This window comes from Lepus europaeus, chromosome 2 (assembly GCF_033115175.1).
Source record: "Lepus europaeus isolate LE1 chromosome 2, mLepTim1.pri, whole genome shotgun sequence".
Taxonomy (NCBI): Eukaryota; Metazoa; Chordata; class Mammalia; order Lagomorpha; family Leporidae; genus Lepus; species Lepus europaeus.
The window spans coordinates 84201684-84224366 of NC_084828.1; the positions used below are offsets into that span (position 1 = coordinate 84201684).

The 22683-nt window shown below is 45.3% G+C and overlaps 1 protein-coding gene across 1 annotated transcript in view; it reads left to right on the forward strand.

The window, feature by feature from the left end:
• The first annotated feature begins 3948 nt into the window (after positions 1–3948).
• The window catches only part of ACAP2 (ArfGAP with coiled-coil, ankyrin repeat and PH domains 2), a 158493-nt gene continuing 139758 nt past the window's right edge, over positions 3949–22683 (forward strand). Inside the window, exon 1 of the mRNA XM_062209903.1 lies at positions 3949–4220. Within this exon, the coding sequence (XP_062065887.1) occupies positions 4168–4220 (53 nt within the window). The 5' untranslated portion in view covers positions 3949–4167. The remainder of the gene's footprint in view (positions 4221–22683) is intronic.

The window sequence follows — 22683 nt, forward strand, 5'->3', positions numbered from 1 at the left end:
GAGGTCAGAAGCAATCTGGGAAGGACCGTGGGTGTCCAGGGTTCCAAGGGAGTTGGAGGGAGTCTGTGAAGAAGAATTTGGGAGAGACTTAAGGTTGGATAATTCACCTCTTTTAGAGTGTAGAGTAAGCCTGATCACTTTCACTGAAGTGGGGTCTGTATTTTAGCAAACAGAGAAGGCTTCCTGAAGGAGGTGGCATTTCAGCAGCATTTTAAAGAGATGAAAAGGGAGATGCTGCACAAGCAGACAGAACCACAACTGCGAAAGGCCGAGTTCTGAAGGGCAGAGTGGCAGCTGCATTAGGGTCTGGCATTGTAGAGCCTGTGTTTGGCCTTAGTCACTTGGCAAGTTACTTTTAAAGTGTGAAGTCCCAGTTTCCATAATTATAAGATGACGATAATAATATTGTATTTCTTCTATTCTATTCTAAGTCCCACTGCTCCTACCCATCCCACATTTAATGTTTCTGAAGTTGGGACATATCTTACAAGTGATACCTCAAAATACTACCTTTGTCACAGAGGAGAGAAGAAAAATTGTGATAGTGCTAACACCAACTGAGTATATGCAAATTTAGCCATCCACAGAAAGATGTTTATTTGATAATTTGCTAACTTGACTCATTTGCATTTGTAAAATTGCAATTTTTTTTCTAAATTGACACCTAATAATTGTACAAACTTGTAGAAAGTTGAATTAAAAAATTTTTTTTTTGGGGGGCTGGTGCTCTGGTGTAGTAAGTTAAGCCTTCACCTGCGGTGCCAGCATCCGATATAGGCAGCTGTTTGAGTCCTGGCTGCTCTACTTCTGATCTAGCTCCCTGCTAATGGCCTGGGAAAGTAGTGGAAGATGGCTTAAGAGCTTGGGCCCCTGCACCCATATGGGAGACCTGAAAGAAGATCCTGGCTCCTGGCTTCAGCCACTGAGGTAATTTGGGGAGCGAACAGTAGATGGAAGACCTCTCTCTTGCTTTCTCTCTCTGTAACTCTGCCTCTCAAATAAATAAATAAATATTTAAAAAACACTTTTATTTGTTTATTTTCATTTTATTTGAAAGGCAGACAGCCAGGTTGAAGCCAGGACTGGGAATTCCTGTCCAATCTGGGTCTCCTACATGGATAGCAGGGACCCAAGTACTAGAACCATTACATGTTGCCTCCTAGAGTGCACATCAGTAGGGGGCTGGAATCAGGAACCTGAGCTGGGTCTCTGACACAGGCACTCCAATATGGCGGTGAGCATCCTAACTGGCATTTTAATTGCTGCACCAAGCACTCCCCAGGGAGCTGAATTTTAATTTGAACTGCAAAGTGTCACTTTAGGTGTCTGTCAAAAGGCTACACTGTGATGAAGCACTGAAACAAGGAGTTAACCTGTAGGCTGATTAGTTGTAATGCACTAGGAATACAGTGAAATTTAGTAGAAATTGCCAACTCTCTTGGCAAATTTGACATGAAGTTACGATGCTAGTAAAGGTTGGCCAACTGATCTATTTGAGGACATTGAATATTTAAATTGGTAGTTTCTAGTAATCGAGAGTAGCTGTGTAGATTCCAGGGAGATGTAAAAAAAGTTTATTTATTTTTTTGAGAGGCAGAGTTAGACAGAGAGAGAGAGAGAGAGAGAGAGACAGAGACAGAGACAGAGAGAAAGGTCTTCCTTCCATTGGTTCACCCCCCAAATGGCTGCTATGGCCGGCGCGCTTGCTGATCCGAAGCCAGGAACCAGGTGCTTCCCCCTGGTCTCCCATGTGGGTGCAGGGCCCAAGCACTTGGGCCATCCTCCACTGCCTTCCGGGGCCACAGCAGAGAGCTGGACTGGAAGAGGAGCAAACGGGACTAAAACCTGGTGCCCATATGGGATGCTGGCGCCGCAGGCAGAGGATTAGCCTAGTGAGCCACGACGCTGGTCCAAGTTTATTCTTTTTTTAAGAAGGATTTATTTTTATTTATTGAAAGACAGAGTTAGAGAGAGGGAGAGACAGAAAGAGAGAGAGAGAGATCTTCCATCAGTTGATTCACTCCCCAAATGGCTGCAAAAGTCAGGGCTGGACCAGACTGAAGCCAGGAGCCAGGAGCTTCTTCTGGGTCTCCCACATGGGTGGCAGGGACCCAGACACTTGGGCCATCCTCTGTCATTAGCAGGGAGTTGCCAGCACTAAAACCAGCACCCATATAGGATTCCAGTGTCGCAGGCGGTGGCTTTACTCACTCTGCCACAGTCCTGGCCCCTAAAGTTTATTCTTATTGGGGGGGGGGGGGGAATAGAAAGAGAGAAAGAGTTCTATCCAGTGATTCACTCCCTAAATTACAACAGTTGGACCTGGGCCAGGCTGAAGCCAGGAGCCAGGAACTCCAGCGGGGTCTCCCGTGTGTGTGGAAGAGGCCCATGTATTTGAACCGTCACCTGCAATCACCCAGGGAACACATGAGCAGGGAGCTGGATTGGAAGTGGAGGTGGGGCTGATCTCAGGCATTCCAATATGGGATGTGGGTGGCCCAAGCAGCAGCTTAACCTGCTGTGCTGCAATGCCTGCCTGAGGCATATGCAATTTAATTAAAAGAACAAAAATAAATTTATAACCAAAGAGGAAGCACACAGAATGCTTGTATATGCTTTGAAATGTCTGAAAATTCTACTGTTACTTTCTAAAGGTGCTAAAGAGATTGAGATAAACATAGGCTATGAAAAACTATGTCATCATGCTATACTTAACCAGATAGTCAAAAGGTTAAGAGTTTAGACAGTGAAAGCGTAAGTGCTGAAACTTAGTCCTTGATTACTGAAGAAGAAAGTGGCCAGTTACAATAACCAACATTCACTGAATTATTACTATGTGGCACTCTGTTAACTTGACAACTCTATTGGAATAGTGGTGTCATCTTAATTTTAAAGCCACAAACCTAGGAAGTAATGGAAAAAGTTTGTTCCCAGATTCTCAGAGCCATTATGCTGTCAGAACACCCTACATAGACACTCTTAAGACACGCCTATGATTTTCAAGTTCGTTTAAAAAATATATTTAAGAGTAATGAATCCATTGCCCTTTTTGCTACCAATGGCATCTTACAATTAGGGAGTATGGTAAACACTTGCCTTGTGGAGTCAAAGTGAGAATCAGCTCATGAATACCTTAAAGTGCTTCTGGAAAAAGTGTGGCGCAAAGGGGCGGGTGTTGCACGGCGGGGCACGGGAAGCCCGGTCTTCAGGCGGGCCTCGGAGCACGGGGAGAGGCGTCGGTGAGGACAGCCGTCTGCTGCGGCTCTGGGAACAGTTCCTCCACAGAGACGCCCTGCCCCTCGCAGCTGTGTGCCTCCTTCTGCTCTCTCCACGCCCATCCCAAACGCCAGCTCTTGCAGGAAGTACGGGGGAGCAGTTTCCAGATTATTAATCGATGGAACCAATACGTGAACTAGGGCTGTTATCATTAAAGTTGCCCTCTCCCCTCTCTTGGTCTCAGTTTCTCTGAACTGAAAGTAAGCAGTGGTTTAGCCAGTCTCTTCCTTTATAATTTTTACCCCTCACCCCTTCAGATTTCTGCCAAAGCTGCTTTGAAGAGCAAATCTGCCTCCTCAGACCTGCAGGAGGCGGCTCCTCAGCCTTGGCAGCTCGGCAGGGCGGGGCTGGGAAAGCAGGAGAAGAGGCGGGGGCTCCGAGGGAAGCGCGGGGCGCAGTCACGTGACTTCCTTCCCAAGGAGCCTCGGCTGCAGGCCTCCCAGCAACCGATGCGTCCCGCCTAACGACGCCTGCGCATCTCGGTTGGCCGTCGGGAGCGGTTGTGGCAAGGAGGTGCCCACGGTCGCGCTCTTCATTGGTCCGGGCAACCGTCGCTCAAGTGTGTTGCCGGGGCGCCCGCAGGCGGTGCTGCCGGAAGCCCCGCCCATTGGCCGCCGGGTTCGTGGCTGGCTGGCCGCGGCTGTCACTCCGGGGCCGTTTCCCTGAGGCCAGCGCTCTGCTGGGGGCGGGAGGAAGAGGGGCCGGACTGGGGCCTGAAGAGCCGTCGCTGTCTTCGCTGCTGCTATGACCAGCGGCCGAGGCGCCCTCCGCAGTCCCGCGCAGCGCTCGTAGGGGCCGAGCTCCCGCCGAAGCCGTCCGGGTCCCCAGCGTGGCCGCTCCCGCGGCCCCTCGGCTCTTCCGTCGCCGCGCGCTAGGCGAGGCGGAGGCAGGATGAAGATGACGGTGGATTTCGAGGAGTGTCTGAAGGACTCACCCCGCTTCAGGTAGCCAGCACGGCCGCCCGGCGCCCGGCCGGCGTCGCCCGGGAGCGGCCTCCCTGGCGGTGGGGGCGTGAGAGCCGGCCCGCGGGGCGGGCGGAGGGCCGGGCAGCCCTTGTCCTCCGACGGGCGAGCGTGCCCCGACGAGGGCACTGCAGCCCCCGACCGGCCTTTCCCGAGGGGCCAGGCGCGGCCGGCAGCGGGCCGCCGCCTCCTCACCCCCGCGCCCCTGCACCCCCTCACCCCCTCTTCCTCGCCCTCTGCCCGGGGCGGAGCGCCCGCGTTCCCGAAGTGTCGGCCCCTCGCGGGCGCGCGCCCTGGCCCCTTCCTCCGCCCGCTGCTCTTCCTCTCCTCTTCCTTCCGCTCCCTCTCGGCTTCCACCCCTCCCCACCGCCTTGCACGGAGCTCTCCGGGCATCCTCTCGCCCCTCACTTAGTTCCTCTTTGCGCTTTTCCGCTCCTCTTACCCGCGGGCGGGGGCCGTGGGGGGCGAGGTGGGACGCGGGCTTGAGCTGCTTCGCTCTCCGGAGGGCGCCGGCGGCCGGTTCCTGCGGGAGTCCGGGCGCCCCGATCTGCGGCCGTCCGCTTTTCTGTCCACTCGAGCTCTCGGAAGAGGCACTGCCGCCCAGGGGTGCAGGGCTTCGGGGTGAGGACGAGGAGAAACCAAGCGTGCGTTTCTGCTTTGAGAACGGAAGTAGGAGGGCCCCGAAGGCTGCGTTTGCATTGCTTTCCCGCAGCCGGGTCCGGGAGGGCCTCGACCGCGGGCCGTGCGCGAGGGGACCTGTCACCTACCTTGCCGTGGTGGCATTCCGGTCACCCGCGGGAGAGGCTGCCGGCCGGAGGCGGGCCAGGGAGGCTCTTTCCCTCCGGAGCGTTCTAGCAAACTCGTGAATTGCTTTGCAGAGTGGAGTTTGTCTAGGTTGTGTTTTTATCGTGTGTTTACAGGGCTGGCCTGAAGTCTTAAAAAAAAGGGGGGGAGGGTGGAGGCATAAAACTTATGATAGTGGCATTTCCTGAAAGTTTCCTCTGTGCTTGGATGTAGCGGGGTCTTTAAGAACTCATAGACAAAGTGTATCATGGAAACACTATGCATAGATGTCCAGTTTTGCACGCAAGCTTGTTTTAATTCCTTTTTCCCACGAACTTTTTAAAGTGCCCTCATACGTGTGTTCCCGCTGATCTCTCAGCCTGAATTGTAAGTCCTAGTGCCGTCTGCCTGGAAGCGAACTGCCCATCCTGCCTGTTCATTCTCCTTCCAGTGAAAAGTTTAAGAAAAAGAATTGTAAAACTAAGGAACTCTCAACAGCTTAGAGAAGATAGAACAACACTTTCTGCCTTTGATGATTTTGGGGTGTTCATTTCACTTGGAGCTTAGGGCTGTTGCCTACAGAAAACAACACTTGGACTTGCTGTTGTTGTCATTCGCTTTTGAAAGTTTTATAGTCTCTGCATGCATTGAAGGACTTGAGACAAACAGCTTGGATTGTGTAGGACAGCTTTTCAGGTTAGTTTTCAGGGCAGTGTGTCAAATGAAGTAATTTTTAAAGTGTACCTTAGAAAGTTACGCTTTTTGTAAGATTTTTTTAATGTAACTCAGCTATTTTAAGTGATCACAGCATTTTTCTCTTAGGGAATGTAACTGTGCTCTGTGTTTTACCTTTTAAATTTGGTTCGTCAAAAAAGAAGTTGAGTGAAGTGATTTGGAAATAATTCTAACCATGGTGTTGGTTGCAAACCATGTGATGTCTTTGTTTTTGAAATAAATGAATTATTGAGTATAAAACGAGAGAAGGATACTGATTAGGTTATAATGAACTTCTGTTAAACTTGAATGTAAAATTTATTTTAATTAAGATTAGGTTTTTTGAAAGGTTTATTATATTTTATTTGAAAGGCGGAGTGACAGAAAGAAAGCTCTTCCATCCACTGGCTCACTCTCCAAGTGGCCACAATGGCTGGAGCTGGGCCAGGCTAAAGCCAGGAGCTTGGAACTCCATCTGGATCTCCTTTGTGGGTGGCAAGGGCCCTAGTACTTAGGCCATCTTCTGCTGCTTTCCCAGGTGCATTATCAGGGAGCTGGATCAGAAGCAGAGCAGCTGAGACTTGAACCAGGACTCTGATATGGGATGCCAGCATTGCAAGTGGGGACTTCACCTTATGCACCATGCTAACCCCAAGATAGTAGAGATTTTTCAAACAGATTTATGTATTTGAAAGGCAAAGAAGCAGAAAAGGAGAGATGGATACTTTCCATCTGCTGGTTCACTCCCCAAACAATTACAACAGCCAGGACTGGGCCAGGTGAAAGCCAGAAACTCTGTATGGATTACAGGGCCCCAAGTTCTTGGACCATCATCCACTGCCTTCCCAAGCTCATTAGCAGGAAGCTGGATCACAAGTGGAGCAGCCATCTCTCTGATATGGGATGCCAGTATTGAAAAACTGTGGCTTATCCCTTAGTACCACAATGGTGGCCCTGATATTAAAGATTTTTGAGAGTTGTGTTTCAAGTGTTCCAATTATTGTTACCTGCAAATAGAGTAGAGATACTGAGATTTCAGGAAGTCTGTGTACATTTCAAAGGCTAGATTAGATTTACAATAGAGAGAAGAATATCAGGAAATAGAAGTGTCATTGTTAACATTCCTAATTTTTACAATTTTTCTGTTACCTTATTACTGTATAGATTTGTGTGGCATTTTAAAAGAACGTTTTAGAAGTCTATTCATGTGCTGCATCTCTTAGAGAAGCTTCAGAGAATTGCACATGTAATAAGTGGCATATTGAAACTCATATCAAAATGGAAAATTTGTGAGGATTGAGCTTGTTTTTTAATAACAAGGCAGTTGCACTTGGAGCAACCCTATCTATTGTGCTGTTTTTAAATTAATTCCTATTTTTATTTTCTTTCACAAATGAGTCTCTGACATTTCAATCTGGTGTGTGCTTGTCACTGCCTTAGGTGCTATACTGTAGAATTAAAGGCAAATCTTGCTAAGGAAAAATTTCTCTGGTGTTCTAAAAGAAACATTCTTAAACCGATGAGGAAGATAGGAGGAGAGCTTGTGGGACAAGGAAGAGAAGGAATTTGAAGTTGCAACATTGTCTAGTAATTTGTATAAAGTCAGTAGTTACTTTTACATGCCAGTGAACATTTTATTTTTATTTTATTTTTTTAGATTGGAGATCACATTTCATTGTGTAATTTTGGGTTCCCTTTTTAGTTTCTTAAACACTAGTCTAAAACCAACTTAAATGTCACAATCTTGTTCATCTAAAACTACAAGAATGTATATGTGTCTGAGTATACTTTTTTTGAGTGGAAATTTTACATTTTGACATATTCATTGTAGAAACCTGAATCTGTTTAGGTCCTACATTGTTTTTAGTTGTGCAGATTTGTAGTTGCTCTTTAAAATTTTGTAAAATTTTAGCAAGAATTGTGTTTTCCCTTTGTTTAAACATATTCTGGTTCACTCAGGAAGTGAATATTTGTTTGAAATAACAGTTGAATTAAATAATTATAAATTGCAAAATTGGAAGATTTTTGTCATGAGCAGTGTTCAGATATAAAAATATTGGCCTTAGTAAGCTTTCAGAGTCTTTAGTCTTTTTTTTTCTTGAGATTTATTTATTTTATTTGAAAGGCAGAGTTACAGAGAGGCAGAGGCACAGAGAAAGGGAGAGAGAGAGGTCTACCATCCTGTGATTCACTCCCCAAATAATCACAACAGCTGCAGCTGGGCTTATCTGAAGCCAGGAGCCAGGAGCCAGGAGATTCTTCTGGGTCTCCCACGTGGATGCAAGGGCCCAAGGACTTGGGCCATCTTCTGCTTTTTCCAGGCCATAGCAGAGAACTGGATCAGAGGTGGAGCAGCTGAGACTTGAACCAGCACCCATATGGGATGCCAGCACTGTAGGTGGCAGCTTTACCCACGACACCACAGCGCTGGCCCAAGACTTTATTTAGTCTTTATCTGGTACATTTATTTTTTATGCTTTAGCCGTGTCTGTTGTGCCCCATCCTGACAGCTATTCGATTATAGAATCTGTTTTTCATTTATAGATGTGATTCTTAAATTTTTTAAAAAAGATTTATTTGTTTATTTGGAAGGCAGATGAGAGAGATCAAGATTGAGAGATCGGTCCTCTGGTTCACTCCCCAAATGGCCACGATGGTTGGGGCTGGGCCAGGATGAAGCCAAGAGTTGGAGCTCCATTTAAGTCTCCCACATGGGTGGCAGGGGCCCAAGCACTTGGGCCATCTTTCACTTCCTTCCCAGACACATTAATCCAGGAAGCTGGATTAGAAGTGGAAAGGGGGCCGGTGTTGTGGCACAGTGGGTTAAAGCTGCTGCCTGCTGTGCTGGCATCCCCCAAGGGTGCTGGTTCGAGTACCAGCTGCTTTTCTTCTGATCCAGCTTTCTGCTTGTGGCCTGGGAAAGCAGTGGAAGATAGCTCCAGTGCTTGGGCCCCTGCACCCACGTGGGAGACCTGGAAGAAGCTCCTGGCTTCGGATCGGCTCAGCCCTTGCCGTTGTGGCCATTTGATGAGTGAACAAGCTGATGGAAGCTCTCTCTTTCTTTCTCTCTCTCTCTCTCTCTCTCTACCTCTCTCTGTAACTCTTTCAAATAAAAATAAATCTTAAAAAAAAAAAAAAGAAGTGGAACAGCTGGCATTACAGCAGCAGCATAGCTTACTATGTGACACTGCTGGCCCTGATGGAAGTTTTTTTTTAAAAAATTGTTTATTTGAGATACAGACAGAGCTCTCATTTGCTCTCTACCCAAATGCCTGTAATTGCTTGGGGGCAAAGGGGGTGGGTGGGATGCTGAAGCCTGGAGCCAGGAGCTTGGGAACTCAATTTGGGTCTGCCATGTGAGTGGCAGGGACCCAATTACTGGATCCATAACTGCTAACTCCCAGAGCTTGCATTAGCCAGAACTGGAGCCTAAACTGAGTCAGGGATTGAGCCCAAGTATTCCAATGTGGGAAGTGGGCATCCTCTCTCTCCCTCTGTCTCTCTCTCTCTCTCTCTTTTTTTTTTTTTTTTGACAGGCAAAGTAGATAGTGAGAGAGAAAGGTCTTCCTTTTTGCCGTTGGTTCACCCTCCAATGGCTGCTGCGGCCAGCGCATCTCGCTGATCCGAAGCCAGGAGCCAGGTGCTTCTCCTGGTCTCCCATGCTGGGGCAGGGCCCAAGGACTTGGGCCATCCTCCACTGCCTTCCTGGGCCATAGCAGAGAGCTGGCCTGGAAGAGGGGCAACTGGGATAGAATCTGGCACCCCGACTGGGATTAGAACCCAGTGTGCCGGCGCCGCAAGGCGGAGGATTAGCTTGTTAAGCCATGGCGCCGGCCTCTTTTTTAATATTTATTTATTTGAAAGTCAGAGTTAGGGACAAAGATCTTTCATCTGCTGAGTCACTCCTTAATGGCTGCAACAACCAGAAGTGACCCAGGCTGAAGCCAGGAGCTTCATCTGGATCTGCTGAATGGGTGGAGGGGCCCAAGCACTGAGGCCATCCTCTGCTGCTTTTCCCCGGGCCATTAGGAGGGAGCTGGATCAGAAGTGGAGCAGCCGGGACATGAACCAGTGCCCATATGGGAAGCTGGCGATGCAGACGGTGGCTTTACCTGCTATGCCACAATGCCGCTCTCCTACCCTTCCACCTCCCTGCCCCATCTTAACCACTAGGTCAAATGCTGGCTCCTTGGTGAAAGGTTTTAAGGCACAATAGACATTGGAATAAAATGTGACCATATACACTTTGGTTACATTTTGGTATTTAGTTGGTAACAATCCTATCTGCTTTGCTCCATTAACATCCCATTTCAGAACAGATAAACTCTTAACAATTGGCACCTTTTATGTTGAAAATATAATGGGTGAGGGGGCTGGTACTGTGGCGCAGCAGGTTCAAGCCCTTGCCTGCAGCTCCAGCATCCCTTATGGGCGCCGCTTCGAGTCCCAACTGCTCCGCTTCCAATCCAACTCTATGCTATGGCCTAGGAAAGCAGTAGAAGATGGCCCAAGTCTTTGGGCTCCTGCACCCATGTGGGAGACCTGGAAGGCATTCCTGGCTCCTGGCTTCAGATCATCTCGGCTCTGGCTGTTGCGGTCATTTTGAGAGTGAACCAGTTGATGGAAGACCTCTCTCTCTCTCTCTCTCTACTTCTCTCTATAACTTTGCCTTTCAAATAAATAAAATAAATCTTTAAAAAAAAAAGAAAATTTAGTGGGTAAGAGATAGGGAATTTAGGAGGTAGAATAAAATTACAAAGTAGTTATATACATGTACTAGAATCCTGATATTCTTCATTGTAGCTTCTAATTCTTCATTTAATGTTATACCAACTTAAGTTGAAATGATCAAAAACTTTTATAATGTGCCAGACCTTGTACTAGATACTTTTGTAGCTACTCTTTCATTTTTTTTGTTTTTAATTGACACTTAATTATTCATGTTGATGGGTACAATGTGACTTTTTAAAAAAATTTATTTGAAAAGCAGTTACAGAGAGTGAGGGAAAGACACACACACAAAGATATCTTCCATTCAATGATTCACTCCCTGAATGGCCACAATGGCCAGGGTTGGGCCAGGCTGAAGCCAAGATCTTCATCTGGATCTACCATGTGGGTGCAGGAGCCCAAGTACTTGGGCCATCTTCCACTGCTTTCCAAGGTGCATGAGCAAGGAGCTGGATTGGAGCAACTGAGACACCCATATGGGATGCCGTCATCACAGCTTAACCAGATATGCCATAGCACTGGTCCTGCCACTCTTTCATTTAGCTGTTAAAGTATCTTGTGAAGTAGGAATTGTTACCCTCAGTTTTGAAATGCTTAAAAAAAAAATCCCAAACTGGGTATTTCAAGAGATGAATTGACTTTCTTAATGGTGGGCTTTCAAACAGTGGATTTGAAGTGAATTCATTTTTTATGTAGTTCCCATACCTGTGTTTTTGCATTCTGTGATTTCACTTACTACTGTTAACCATGATTCAAAAATATTTAATAGAAAATTCCATGAATGAATTATTCAGAAGGTTTGAATTGGGAGTTGTTTTGAGTAACCTGATGAGATCTTGCACCATCTGCTCCTTTCCCATGCTCTTCTTACTTAAGTGGTTTATCCAGCATATCCAAGCAGTATGTACTACCTGCCCTTTTGTCACTTAGTTTTGTTGCTTATCGGAGTGACTGTCGTGATATCACAGTGCTTGTATTCAAGTAATTTGTGTTTTACTTAATAATGGCCCCAAAGCACAAGAATAGTGATGGTAACAGTACGGATATGCCAGAGAAAAGCCATAAAATGCTTACTTTTAATTGAAAAAGTAGAAGTTTTCTAGTTAGTAAGGTAAGGAAAAAAAATTCTGTGTTGAAGTTGCTAAGATCTATATAAGGAAAAGAAGTTCATGCTAGTTTTGCTATTGCATCTCAGACTGCAAAAGTTACACCCACAGTGTGTGGTAACTACTTAGTTAAGATGGAAAAGGCATTGAATTTGTGGGTGGAGGACTTGATAGAATCATATTCCAGTTAATGGCAATATGTTGCATCAGAAAGCATCAAGCCTACGTAAAGACTTAAGACAGAATCCTCCAAAATGAGTGACACTAAATCATTTACAGCAGGGGATGGTTACACAGCCTTAGGAATAGGTTTGGACTGAAAAGTTACAAAAATGACTAGAAAGACTGTATTTGCTAATGAAGAAACTATTGTAACATTTTCAGCAGAAAAAAAAAAAAAAAACTGAAACCAAACCAAATGTTTCCTATGGAGTTGAAGAAATTGATAGGATGCCATACAAAGCAAGTTTTCAGTTTCAGTAAAATTGAAACTAGGCTCTTCTGGAAGAAGATGCCCAATAGGACCTACATTCACAGCGGTGCGGAGGAAAAACTAGAGCATAAAACATGGAGACTACAATCTCCAATTACCATTTTCTACCAAAAAGTTTTGGCATAAAAGCCTTCAACAAATAAAGGATCCCCAACCACTTAACTCATTGGCTCCTGACACCCAACCAAAAACTGTCATTGCTCAGAGACTCAGGATCACTTCAAGCAGCTGATTGTTGTATCATATTGTCAGGCCTTTTGTAGCTTGATGTTATGTCACATTGCTTATCACATACGCATTGTGTCATCTCACATGATCACAAGATGAAGAGTGAATGTAGTACAATAAGGTTTTTTTAAAGATTTATTTATTTGAAAGAGAGAGAGAGAGAGAGAGAGGTCTTCTACCCACTGATTCACTAACCAAATGGCTGCAACAGCTGGAGCTGAGCTGATTCGAAGCCAGGAGTCAGGAGCTTCTTCTGGGTCTCCCACATAGGTGCAAGGGCTCAAGGACTTGAACCATCCTCCTCTGCTTTCCCAGGTACATTAGCAGGGAGCTGGATCGGAAGTGGAGCAGCTGGTACTTGAACTGGTGCCCATATGGGATGCCGGAACTGCATGCTGGGGCTTTAACCCATTATGCCATTGCGCCAGCCCCATACAGTAAGATTTAAAAATCATTTTTATTTACTTATTTATTTTTTAGGATTTATTTATATATTTGAAAGGCAGAGTTAACAAGGGGGGTGGGGTGGGGGAGAGATCTTTTGTCCTCTGGTTCATTCCCCAAATGGCTGCAATGGCCAGAGTTAGGCATATCTGAAGCCTGAGCCAGGAGCTTCTTCCGGGTCTCCCATGTGGTTGCAGGTACCCAAGTACTTGGGCCATTTTCTGCTGCTTTCCCAGGCATGTTAGTAAGGAACTAGATTGAGAGTGCAGCAGCTGGGACTTGAACTGGTGCCCATATGGGATGCTGGCACTGCATTCTACTTTTTATGGGGCAGGTGTTGTAGTGCAGTGAGTTAAGCTGTTGCCTACAATGCTGGCATCCCATGTGAGTGCTGATTTGAGTCTTTTGCTGCTCTACTTCTATTCCAGCTCCCTGCTAATGCTTTTTCTGGTTAAGCTGCAGAAGATGTTGCAAGTACTTGGGTCCCTACCATTGATGTGGGAGCCCTGGTTGGAGTTCCAGGCTCGTGGCTTTGGCCTGTCCCAGCCCCCACTGTTGTAGCCATTTGGGGAGTGAAGTAGTAGATGGAAGATTCTCTCTCTCTCTCTCTCTCTCTCTCTCTCTCTCTCTCTCTCTCTCTCTTATTTTTCCCTCTCTTTCTGTTGCTCTGCCTTTCAAATTAAATAAATCTTTAATTTTTTTATTTTTAAAGGCATTTATTTATTTGAAAGGCAGAGTGACAGAGTGATGGAGAGAGAGAGAAATTTTGAAAAAAGATTTATTTAGCAAGTCTGAGTTACAAAGAGAGAGAGAGAGAGATATCTTCCATCCACTGTTTCACTTCCCAGATGGCTGCAATGGCCTGTGCTGGGCCAGACCAAAGCTAGAAGCTTTAAAGTTTCATCCAGGTCTCCCACATGGGTGGCAGGAACCCAAACAGTTGGTTGATTTTCTGTTGCTTTTCCCAGGCCGTTAGCAGGGAGCTGGATTAGAAGCATAGCAGCAGGTACACAAACTAATACCCATATGGGATGCCAGCATTGCAGGCTGCTCTACCTGCTATGCCACAATGCTAGTCCCTGAGAGACAAGATGTTGATTTTTACCTGCTGGTTCATTCCCCAAATGCCCCTAACAACTAGAGCTAAGCCCAGGCTGAAGCCAGGAGCCAAGAACTCCCTTCAGAGCCGGCGCCGCGGCTCACCAGGCTAATCCTCCGCCTTGCGGCGCCGGTACACCGGGTTCTAGTCCCGGTCAGGGCACCGATCCTGTCCCGGTTGCCCCTCTTCCAGGCCAGCTCTCTGCTGTGCCCAGGGAGTACAGTGGAGGATGGCCCAAGTGCTTGGGCCCTGCACCCCATGGGAGACCAGGAGAAGCACCTGGCTCCTGCCATCGGAACAGCGCGGTGCGCCGGCTGCAGTGTGCTACCGCGGTGGCCATTGGAGGGTGAACCAACGGCAAAAAGGAAGACCTTTCTCTCTGTCTCTCTCTCACTGTCCACTCTGCCTGTCAAAAAACAAACAAAAAAACAAAACAAAACAAAAAAAAAAACAAGTCCCTTCAGCTCTCCCATGTGGGTGACAGGGACTCAAGTATTTGAGCCATCTGCTGCCTTTCCAGGAGTGTTAGCAGGAAGCAGGATCAGAAGCAGAGCATCTGGACCTAAACCATGCATTCTAACCTGGGATGTGGGCATCCTAAGCAGTGGCTTAACCTTCTGTGCTATAACACATGTCCAGGTATTTGAAAATTTATTTTTTTTTAATTTTAAATATTTATTTATTTGAAGGTCAAAGTTACAGAAAGAGAGACAGAGACAGAGAGAGAGGGAAAAAATCTTCTATCTGCTGGTTCATTCTCCAGATGGCTGCAAGAGCCAGTGCTGGGCCAGGCCAAAGTAAGGAGCTAGGAGCTTCACTCGGGTCTCCCATGTGGATGGCAGGGACAAACACTTGGGCCAGCTTCTGCTGTTTTTCCTAGGCCATTAGTTGGAAGCTGGAATTAGAAGTGGAGCTGGGACTCAAATCTAGGCCCTATGGTAAGAGATACTGGTATCCCAAGAGCTGTCTTAACTACTGTACCAAATGCCTATCCCACAATAAGATATTTTTAAAGAGAGACTGCATGTGACTAGTATTATAGCATGTTTTTTTAATTGTTCTCTTTTATTATTGTTGTTAGTCTCTCTCTCTCTCTTTTTTTTTTAAAGATTTATTTAGTTATTTGAAAGGCAGGATTAGAGAGAGGCAGAGAAAGAGAGAGAGGTCTTCTATCCACTGGTTCACTCCTCAAATGGCTGCAGTGGCTGGAACTGGGCCAATCTAAAGTCAGGGGTCAGGAGCTTCTTTGGCCGGCGCCGTGGCTCAATAGGCTAATCCTCCGCCTTGCGGCGCTGGCACACTGGGTTCTAGTCCCGGTCGGGGCACTGGATTCTGTCCCGGTTGCCCCTCTTCCAGGCCATCTCTCTGCTGTGGCCAGGGAGTGCAGTGGAGGATGGCCCAAGTGCTTGGGCCCAGCACCCCATGGGAGACCAGGAGAAGCACCTGGCTCCTGGCTTCGGATCAGCGTGGTGTTCCCGCCGCCGCGCGCTGGCCGCGGTGGCCATTGGAGGGTGAACCAATGGCAAAGGAAGACCTTTCTCTCTGTCTCTCTCTCTCTCTCACTGTCCACTCTGCCTGTCAAAAATTTAAAAAAAAAAAAAAAAAAAAAAAAAAGAAAAGGAGCTTCTTCTGGGTCTCCCATGCTGGTGCAAGGGCCCAAGGACCCAAGCTTTCTGCTTCTGCTGCTTTCCTAGGCCATAACCTAGGCTATAGCAGAGAGCTGGATTGGAAGTGAACCAGCTAGGACTCAAAACTGGCGCCCATTGTTAGTCTCTTTTTAAAAAAGATAAACTGTTGGTTTATTTCCCAAGTGGCTATAATGATGCAGATGGGCTGGGTCTGAATCCTGGAGCTGGGAATTCTACATGGGTGGTGAAAACCTAATCACTTGGCCATCACTGCTGCCTCCCAGAGTTCATCTGTTTTCGTAGGAAGCTGGAGTCAGGAGCTGAACCCAGGTATTCTGATGTGAGATGCGGGTACCTGAACCTAGCATCTTGACTGCTAGACCAAATGCTTGCCCCTGTTGTTAGTTTCTTAATATGCCTTATTTATTATTTTCCCTAATAACATTGACATTTAGTTAATCATGCTAGATCACCTGAAATAATGTCTATTTCATTTAAATGCTCATTAGTATAAGTGGCTAAACAAATCCATGTCAGTTAATACTTAGCATCTCATATAATTAAGTCACTTTGGCTCAGTCTCAAGGCAATTCCTATGCTAAAACAGTCCTTTTGTAAACTTTGACCCATTATTATTCCCATGTTACTTTTTTTTTTTCAGCTGTCAGGTATGCAGGTGAAGAGAAATTCTACTTAGATAGGGACTGTACCTGAAAAATTCCATATACACATTGCAAAACTGCTGGGCCCCAAGTCCATCTATGAGCTCCTGGGCTGCCAGTATCATATGAAGTTTATTAAAGCTACACTATACAAACAGCTTTAATAATTTTGTGTAAATCAAGTCCAGCAGTGTGTCAACCTGTAACCAACTGTACTGTACCTAATTTATAAGTTAAACTTTTTTATAAGTATATATGCACTGCATAGGAATGTATAGTATAAATAGGATTTGGTACTATCTGCACTTTCAGGCATCTACTAGGGGTCTTGGAATATAACCCTGGCTGAGAAATGGGGAGTATTGTGTTGGGTGGAAGCATTTTAGAACCCATAAAGGAAGTAAGATAGAAGTTAGGTATGTACTTTGTAAAAATGAAAATCATATATTGTGAAAGATGAAACAATAAAAGTAGATGGAGAAACTTTACTTTGTCGAAAGAATTCAGTGAAGATCTTTAAAAAGGGCCATAAGTATGTGAATTTCATGTTTAGAATATTTTTGAAGGTAGAATGAACAAAAGAAGAGGAGAAACAAACTGAGGATAGAATGCCATAAAGAATCAACTCTGAAATTAGGTCAAGGTGAAGGAAGTGAACTGAAAGGTCATGAAGGAGAACTGGTGTGAAGACATAATATGTTTATTTGAGATTACTTGAAGTCTATTTTCACTGAATTGCATCTAACAGAATCTGGAAGTTAGATATATGAGAAGCATGTGACTTAAACCTTTGGAAATATATGGGTAAATGAATATATTTTCTAAAAAAAAATTTATTTATTTATTTATTTATTGAAAGAATTACACAGAGAGAGAAGGAGAAGCAGAGAGAGAGAGAGAGAAAGAGAGAGAGATTTTCCACCCGTTGGTTTACTCCCCAGTTGGCCACAACGTCTGGAGCTGTGCCGGTCCGAAGCCAGGAGCTTCTTCCAGGTCTCCCACGTGGGTGCAGAAGTCCAGGGACTTAGGCCATCTTCTACTGCTTTCCCAGGCCATAGCAGAGAGCTGGATCGGAAGGAGAGCGGCCGGGTCTTGAACTGGCGCCCATATGGGATGCCAGCACTGCAGACAGCGGCTTTACTTGCTATGCAACAGCGCCAGCCCCTGAATGTATTACTAATCTTTCTTCAGAGATGAAAATTTCACAGAAGGAATTGATGATTATAATCTTTTAGCAATTTGTACTTACAGTAAGTAAAGATTCTTCATTGAAATATGTCCAACTTTTCTGCTTGGAGTTTTCATATTTTCTGTGATACCACAGCCAGGACTAGAACTGGCACCCATATGGGATGCTGACACTGCAGGCGGAGGATTAACCTACTGTGCCACGGCGCCGGCCCCTCAAATTTAAATATAAAATTATTCATTGCTTGGCCGGCGCCATTGCTCACTGGGCTAATCCTCCACCTGTGGCGCCTGCACCCTGGGTTCTAGTCCTGGTTGGGGTGCCGGATTTTGTCCCGGTTGCCCCTCTTCCAGGCCAGCTCTCTGCTGTGGCCTGGGAGTGCAGTGGAGGATGGCCCAGGTTGTTGGGCCCTGTACCCGCATGGGAGACCAGGAGAAGCACCTGGCTCCTGGCTTCAGATCGGTGCAGCGCGCCGACTGCAACGCACTGGCCATAGCGGCCACTTGGGGGGTGAACCAACGGAAAAAGGAAGACCTTTCTCTCTGTCTCTCTCTCTCACTGTCTAACTGCCTGTCCAAAAGAAAAAAAAAAAATATTCATTGCTTATGGGGCTGGTGTTGTGGTACAGCAGGTTAAGATGATGACTGGAATGCTACCACATTCCATATTGGAGTGCCAGTTTGAGTCCTGGTCACTCTGTTTCTGCTCCAGCTTCCTGCTAATGTGCCCTGGAATGCAATGGATGATGGCCCAAGTATTTAGGCCCCTACTAACCATGGAGGGGCCTAAATGGGGATGGATTCCAGATTCCTGGCTTTGGTCTGGTCCAGCTCTGGTTGTTTTGGGCATTTGGGAAGTAAAGAAGCAGATGGAAGATCTTTGTATGTGTCTCGCTCTCTGTCAACAAATAAATCTTTAAAAAAAGGTATCTTTGCTTTCCATGCTACCCAGCGAGAGGTCCATATGGCATTGTTCTTGATTCCTAGTGTAACTTAAGGGGAAGCTGTCAGAATGTCCAGAGCCCTTGATGTCCTGCAAATGAGGGAGGAGGACGTCCTCAAGATCCTTGCAGCAGGAACCCACCTAGGTGTCACCAACCTTTACATCCAGATGGAACAGTACATCTACAAAAGGAAAAGTGGTGGCATCTACAACATAAATCTGAAGAGGACCTGGGAGAAACTTCTGTTGGCGACTCGTGCCTTGTGGCCATTGAAAATCCTTCAGCTGTCAGTGTGATATCCTCCAGAAGCACTGGCCAGAGGGCTGTGCTGAAGTTTGTGGCTGTCATTGGAGCTACTCCCATTGCTTGCTGCTTCACACCTGGAACCTTCACTAACCAGATCCAGGCAGCCTTTCAGGAACCATGGCTTCTGGTGGTTACTGATCCCAGGGCTGACCACCAGCCTCTCACAGAGGCATCTTATGTAAACCTGCCTCCCAGTGCTCTGTGTAACAGACTCTCTCCTCTGTGCTATGTGTACATTGCCATGCCAACAAGGCAGCCCACTCAGTGGGTCTGATGTATGTGGTGGATACAGGCCTGGGAGGTTCTGTGCATGTGTGGTACCATATCCCGTGAACACCCCTGGGAGGTCATGCCTGATCTCAGAAGTACAGAGATCCTGAAGAGATTGAAAAAGAAGAGCAGGACACTGCTGAAACAGCTGTGGCCAGTGAGGAGTTTCCGGGTGAATGGGTGGCCCCAGCTCTTGAGTTCACTGCTGCTCAGCCTGAGCTTGCAGACTGGTCTGAAGGCGTGCAGGTGCCCTCTGTGTCTGTTCAGCAGTTCCCCACTGAAGACTGGTCTGCAGTGTCCTCTGCTCAAGCCACTGACTGGGTAGGAACAACCACGGAGTGGGTAGGAACAACCACGGAGTTGTGCTTTTCGTGCTTTTCCTGGTTTCTGAAGCAGACATGGAAATGAGGTTGATGGAAAATAAACACCAATTTCTTCAAGAAAAAAAGGTATCTTTAAAAACCTGACTCTTCCAGGCCAGCTCTCTGCTGTGGCCAGGGAGTGCAGTGGAAGATGGCCCAAGTGCTTGGGCCCTGCACCCCATGGGAGACCAGGAGAAGCACCTGGCTCCTGCCATCGGATCAGCGCGGTGCGCTGGCCGCAGCGCGCCAACCGCAGCGGCCATTGGAGGGTGGACCAACAGCAAAGGAAGACCTTTCTCTCTGTCTCTCTCTCACTGTCCACTCTGCCTGTCAAAAAAAAAAAAAAAATAAAAAACAAAACAAAACAAAACAAAAAAACACCTGACTCACTGAGCTGGCTTTGTGGCAGTGTGGTTAAGGCACTGCCTGCAATGCCAGCATTCCATGTAGGTGCCATGTGGAGTGCTGGCTGCTCGACTTCCCATCCAGCTCCCTGCTAATGTGCTTGGGAAAACAGCAGAAGATGACCCAAGTTCTTGGACCCCTACAACTACATGGAGATCTGGATAGAGTTCCAGGTTCCTGCATTCTGCCTGGCCCAGCCTCCACCTGTGTGGTCATTTGGGGAGTTCAGCAGATGGAAGATTCTCTTTCTACCTGTCTCTTCCTTTCTCTGTAACTCTGCCTTTCAAATAAATAAATAAATCCTAAAAAAAAAAAAAAAATAGATTCATTGCTTGAGAAATACAATCCAGTGTTGAAGCATAAACCATAGGAAAACAGTTTAATTGAAGAAAGGCAGTGGAGAGTGGATAGTAGGATGATTAGTCTGGCTTTAACTTTATCTCTTTATATTTTGCAGTCACTTCAGACAAAATGTGAGCAGACTGTATACATGTTTAAAATTGATTTATGTAAAATTCAAGTTGACGGGGTTAACCTTTTTGATCTTAGTTCTAGCCAGAAATGTTTAAGTAAACAAAACTGTTCCTTTTGATCTTGCTTTAAAATGGTTTTTAACTTGTTGCTATATTATTTACTTTGATTTCAGTCTTTGCTTATTGAGAAGCTTTATAGTAAATAAAAAATTCATTCCTTCGAATCAAAGTATTTAATAGTGCAATAGGAAACTAGCTTTTGTTGGTTATTTTCAGGTAATAGTTTTCATGAAGAAAATATTTCTCATTTTGTTTAAAGGCTTTTCTTTGGTATACTTTTTAGGTCTTCTGGCTAAGAGCTATTTTATATATCTGTCTGAAAAAATGCCTTTTTTGGATGCTTATTTATTTTTATTTATTTTAAAAACAGATATTTCATTCACTGGATCACTTCCCAAATGCCTGTAATAGCCAGGGTCTCCCACATGCAAGTTCTTGTACCATAATCTGCTGCCTCTCAGGGTAGACAATAGCAGTAAGTTGGAGTTGGAAGTAGAGCTGGGATTAGAAGCTGGACACTCTGATATGGGATGTGTGAATCCCAGGCCATGCTAATCATCTGCCCCTTCTTTGATGTTTAGAGTAATTTTCCCAGGTACCAGATGGGGCTATTTCCCCCCCCCCCCCACCAAAGTAGAGTGTTATTATAGTCTTTTTGTTTATGGCTTTGTCACATATGTTACAATCTGCTAGTCTTTTTTTTTTTATATTGTATTTATTTTTAAGGCAGAGTTACATAGAGGGAGAAGGAGAGAGAGAGAAAGAGAGAGGTTGAGATCTTCCATCTGCTGGATCACTTAGAGAGAGAGAGAGAGAGAGAGATCTTCCTTCCGCTGATTTACTTCCAAATGGCTGCAACAGCAGCCAGGAGCTGGAAACTTCATCTGGGTCTCCCACATGAGTACAGGGGCCCAAGGACTTGGGCCATTCTCTGCTGCTTTCTCAGGTGCATTGGTAGGGAGCTGGATAAGAAGTGGGGCAGCCAGGACTCAGCCCATGCCCATATGGGATGCCAGTGCTGCAGGTGGCACTGCATATCATAATGCCAGCCTCACAACCTATTAATCTTAATGCTTTTAATTCTTAATGATTTGAGGATAATATATCTTTTTTGCTTTGGCTGCTTTTAAGATTTTTCTTTTCATTGACTTTGTTTTCACTAGTGGTTTCTGTGGGTATTAATCCTGCTTTGGTTTATAGGGCTTCTTCTGTAGATGGAATTTCTGGGATGTCTGATCAGTTTGGAAAATTCCTGGCCTTTCTCTCTTTAGGTACTGCCTCTGCTTTGATTTTTTTCCTCTCCTTCTAGAACTCAATTTCACATGTTAGAACTTTTGCTATGTCCCATATGTCTCTTGTCCTTCTGATATTTTATCTTTCATGGATAAGTATATTTCCTGATAACCTTTCTGCTTGTTTAGTAGGCTTATCTTTTGCTGTGTGTATTATGCTGTTAAGCCTATCTGTTGTGACACTTCAATTTATTTTGTGCCCTTCAATTTATTTTTCAGTTTTGGAAATTTCATTTGATTTCCTTTTTTAAAATAAATTTCAGTTCTTTGAAAATTGCCAACTTTTCATCTGTTTCTTTAATTAAAAAAAATTAGTTCTGTGTTTCGCTTGGTCCAATTTTTATTTAATGCTGTATATTGTATATGAAAAATTTATAGCTCTTCTGAATGATGTCTACTTCTGTTAGGTAGATAGAGTAGCAGATAAATCACAGTTCAATCACAGAATGAGTTTTATTAGTTTCTTATTGCTCTTATAACAAATTACCCCAAACTTAGTGACCTGAAACAGTATAGATTTATTAACTTATACTTCTGGAAGGCTAGAGTTTTGATGCAGGTCTCTTTGGACTAACATCAAGTCATTGTTTTTTGAAAGATATAGGGGAGAATCCTTTATTTCTATTTATAATTTTTTGCCTTTTCCAGTTTCAGAGGGCTACTCACATTCCTTACTTTACGGCCCCTTTCCTTTTTCAGAATCATCAATGGCTATGATACTCTCCTATCTCTTTTATTGATAAGGACACTTACGATAACCTTGCAACCATCCAGATAATTTTACTACTCTTGATAGGAGATGCAGATATCCAAAGTGGCATCATAACTATTATGCCAAATGCCTGTCCCCCATGATACTATCTTTGAAGTATATGGACTAGTTACCTTGTAAAATGTCCCACACTGTGAATTTGTTTGTTTTCTTGGAACAGATTCAATTTAAGTATTTTTGTCAAGAGTTCTTACCTATTGTGATGTATCATCTCCATCAAGAGGCCCATAATGTTTGATTTTTCTTTCTGGTGGCTGTGCAGAATTTGATCACCAGAGCCATGGGTAGGGAGTGTAGGTGAGTGTAGGGGTGGAGGACTTGGGGGAGGAAGATGCTCATAACTCAAAGGCAGGAAAGAGCTTAATCTTCAGTGAGTAGAGAGAGGGCCTATGGTTGGAGCATATAGTGTGAAAAAGAGAAGAATCACAGGTGATAGTAAGATCAAGATAGGCAGGACCAGATTATAATCTAAAAGGGAATAAGGA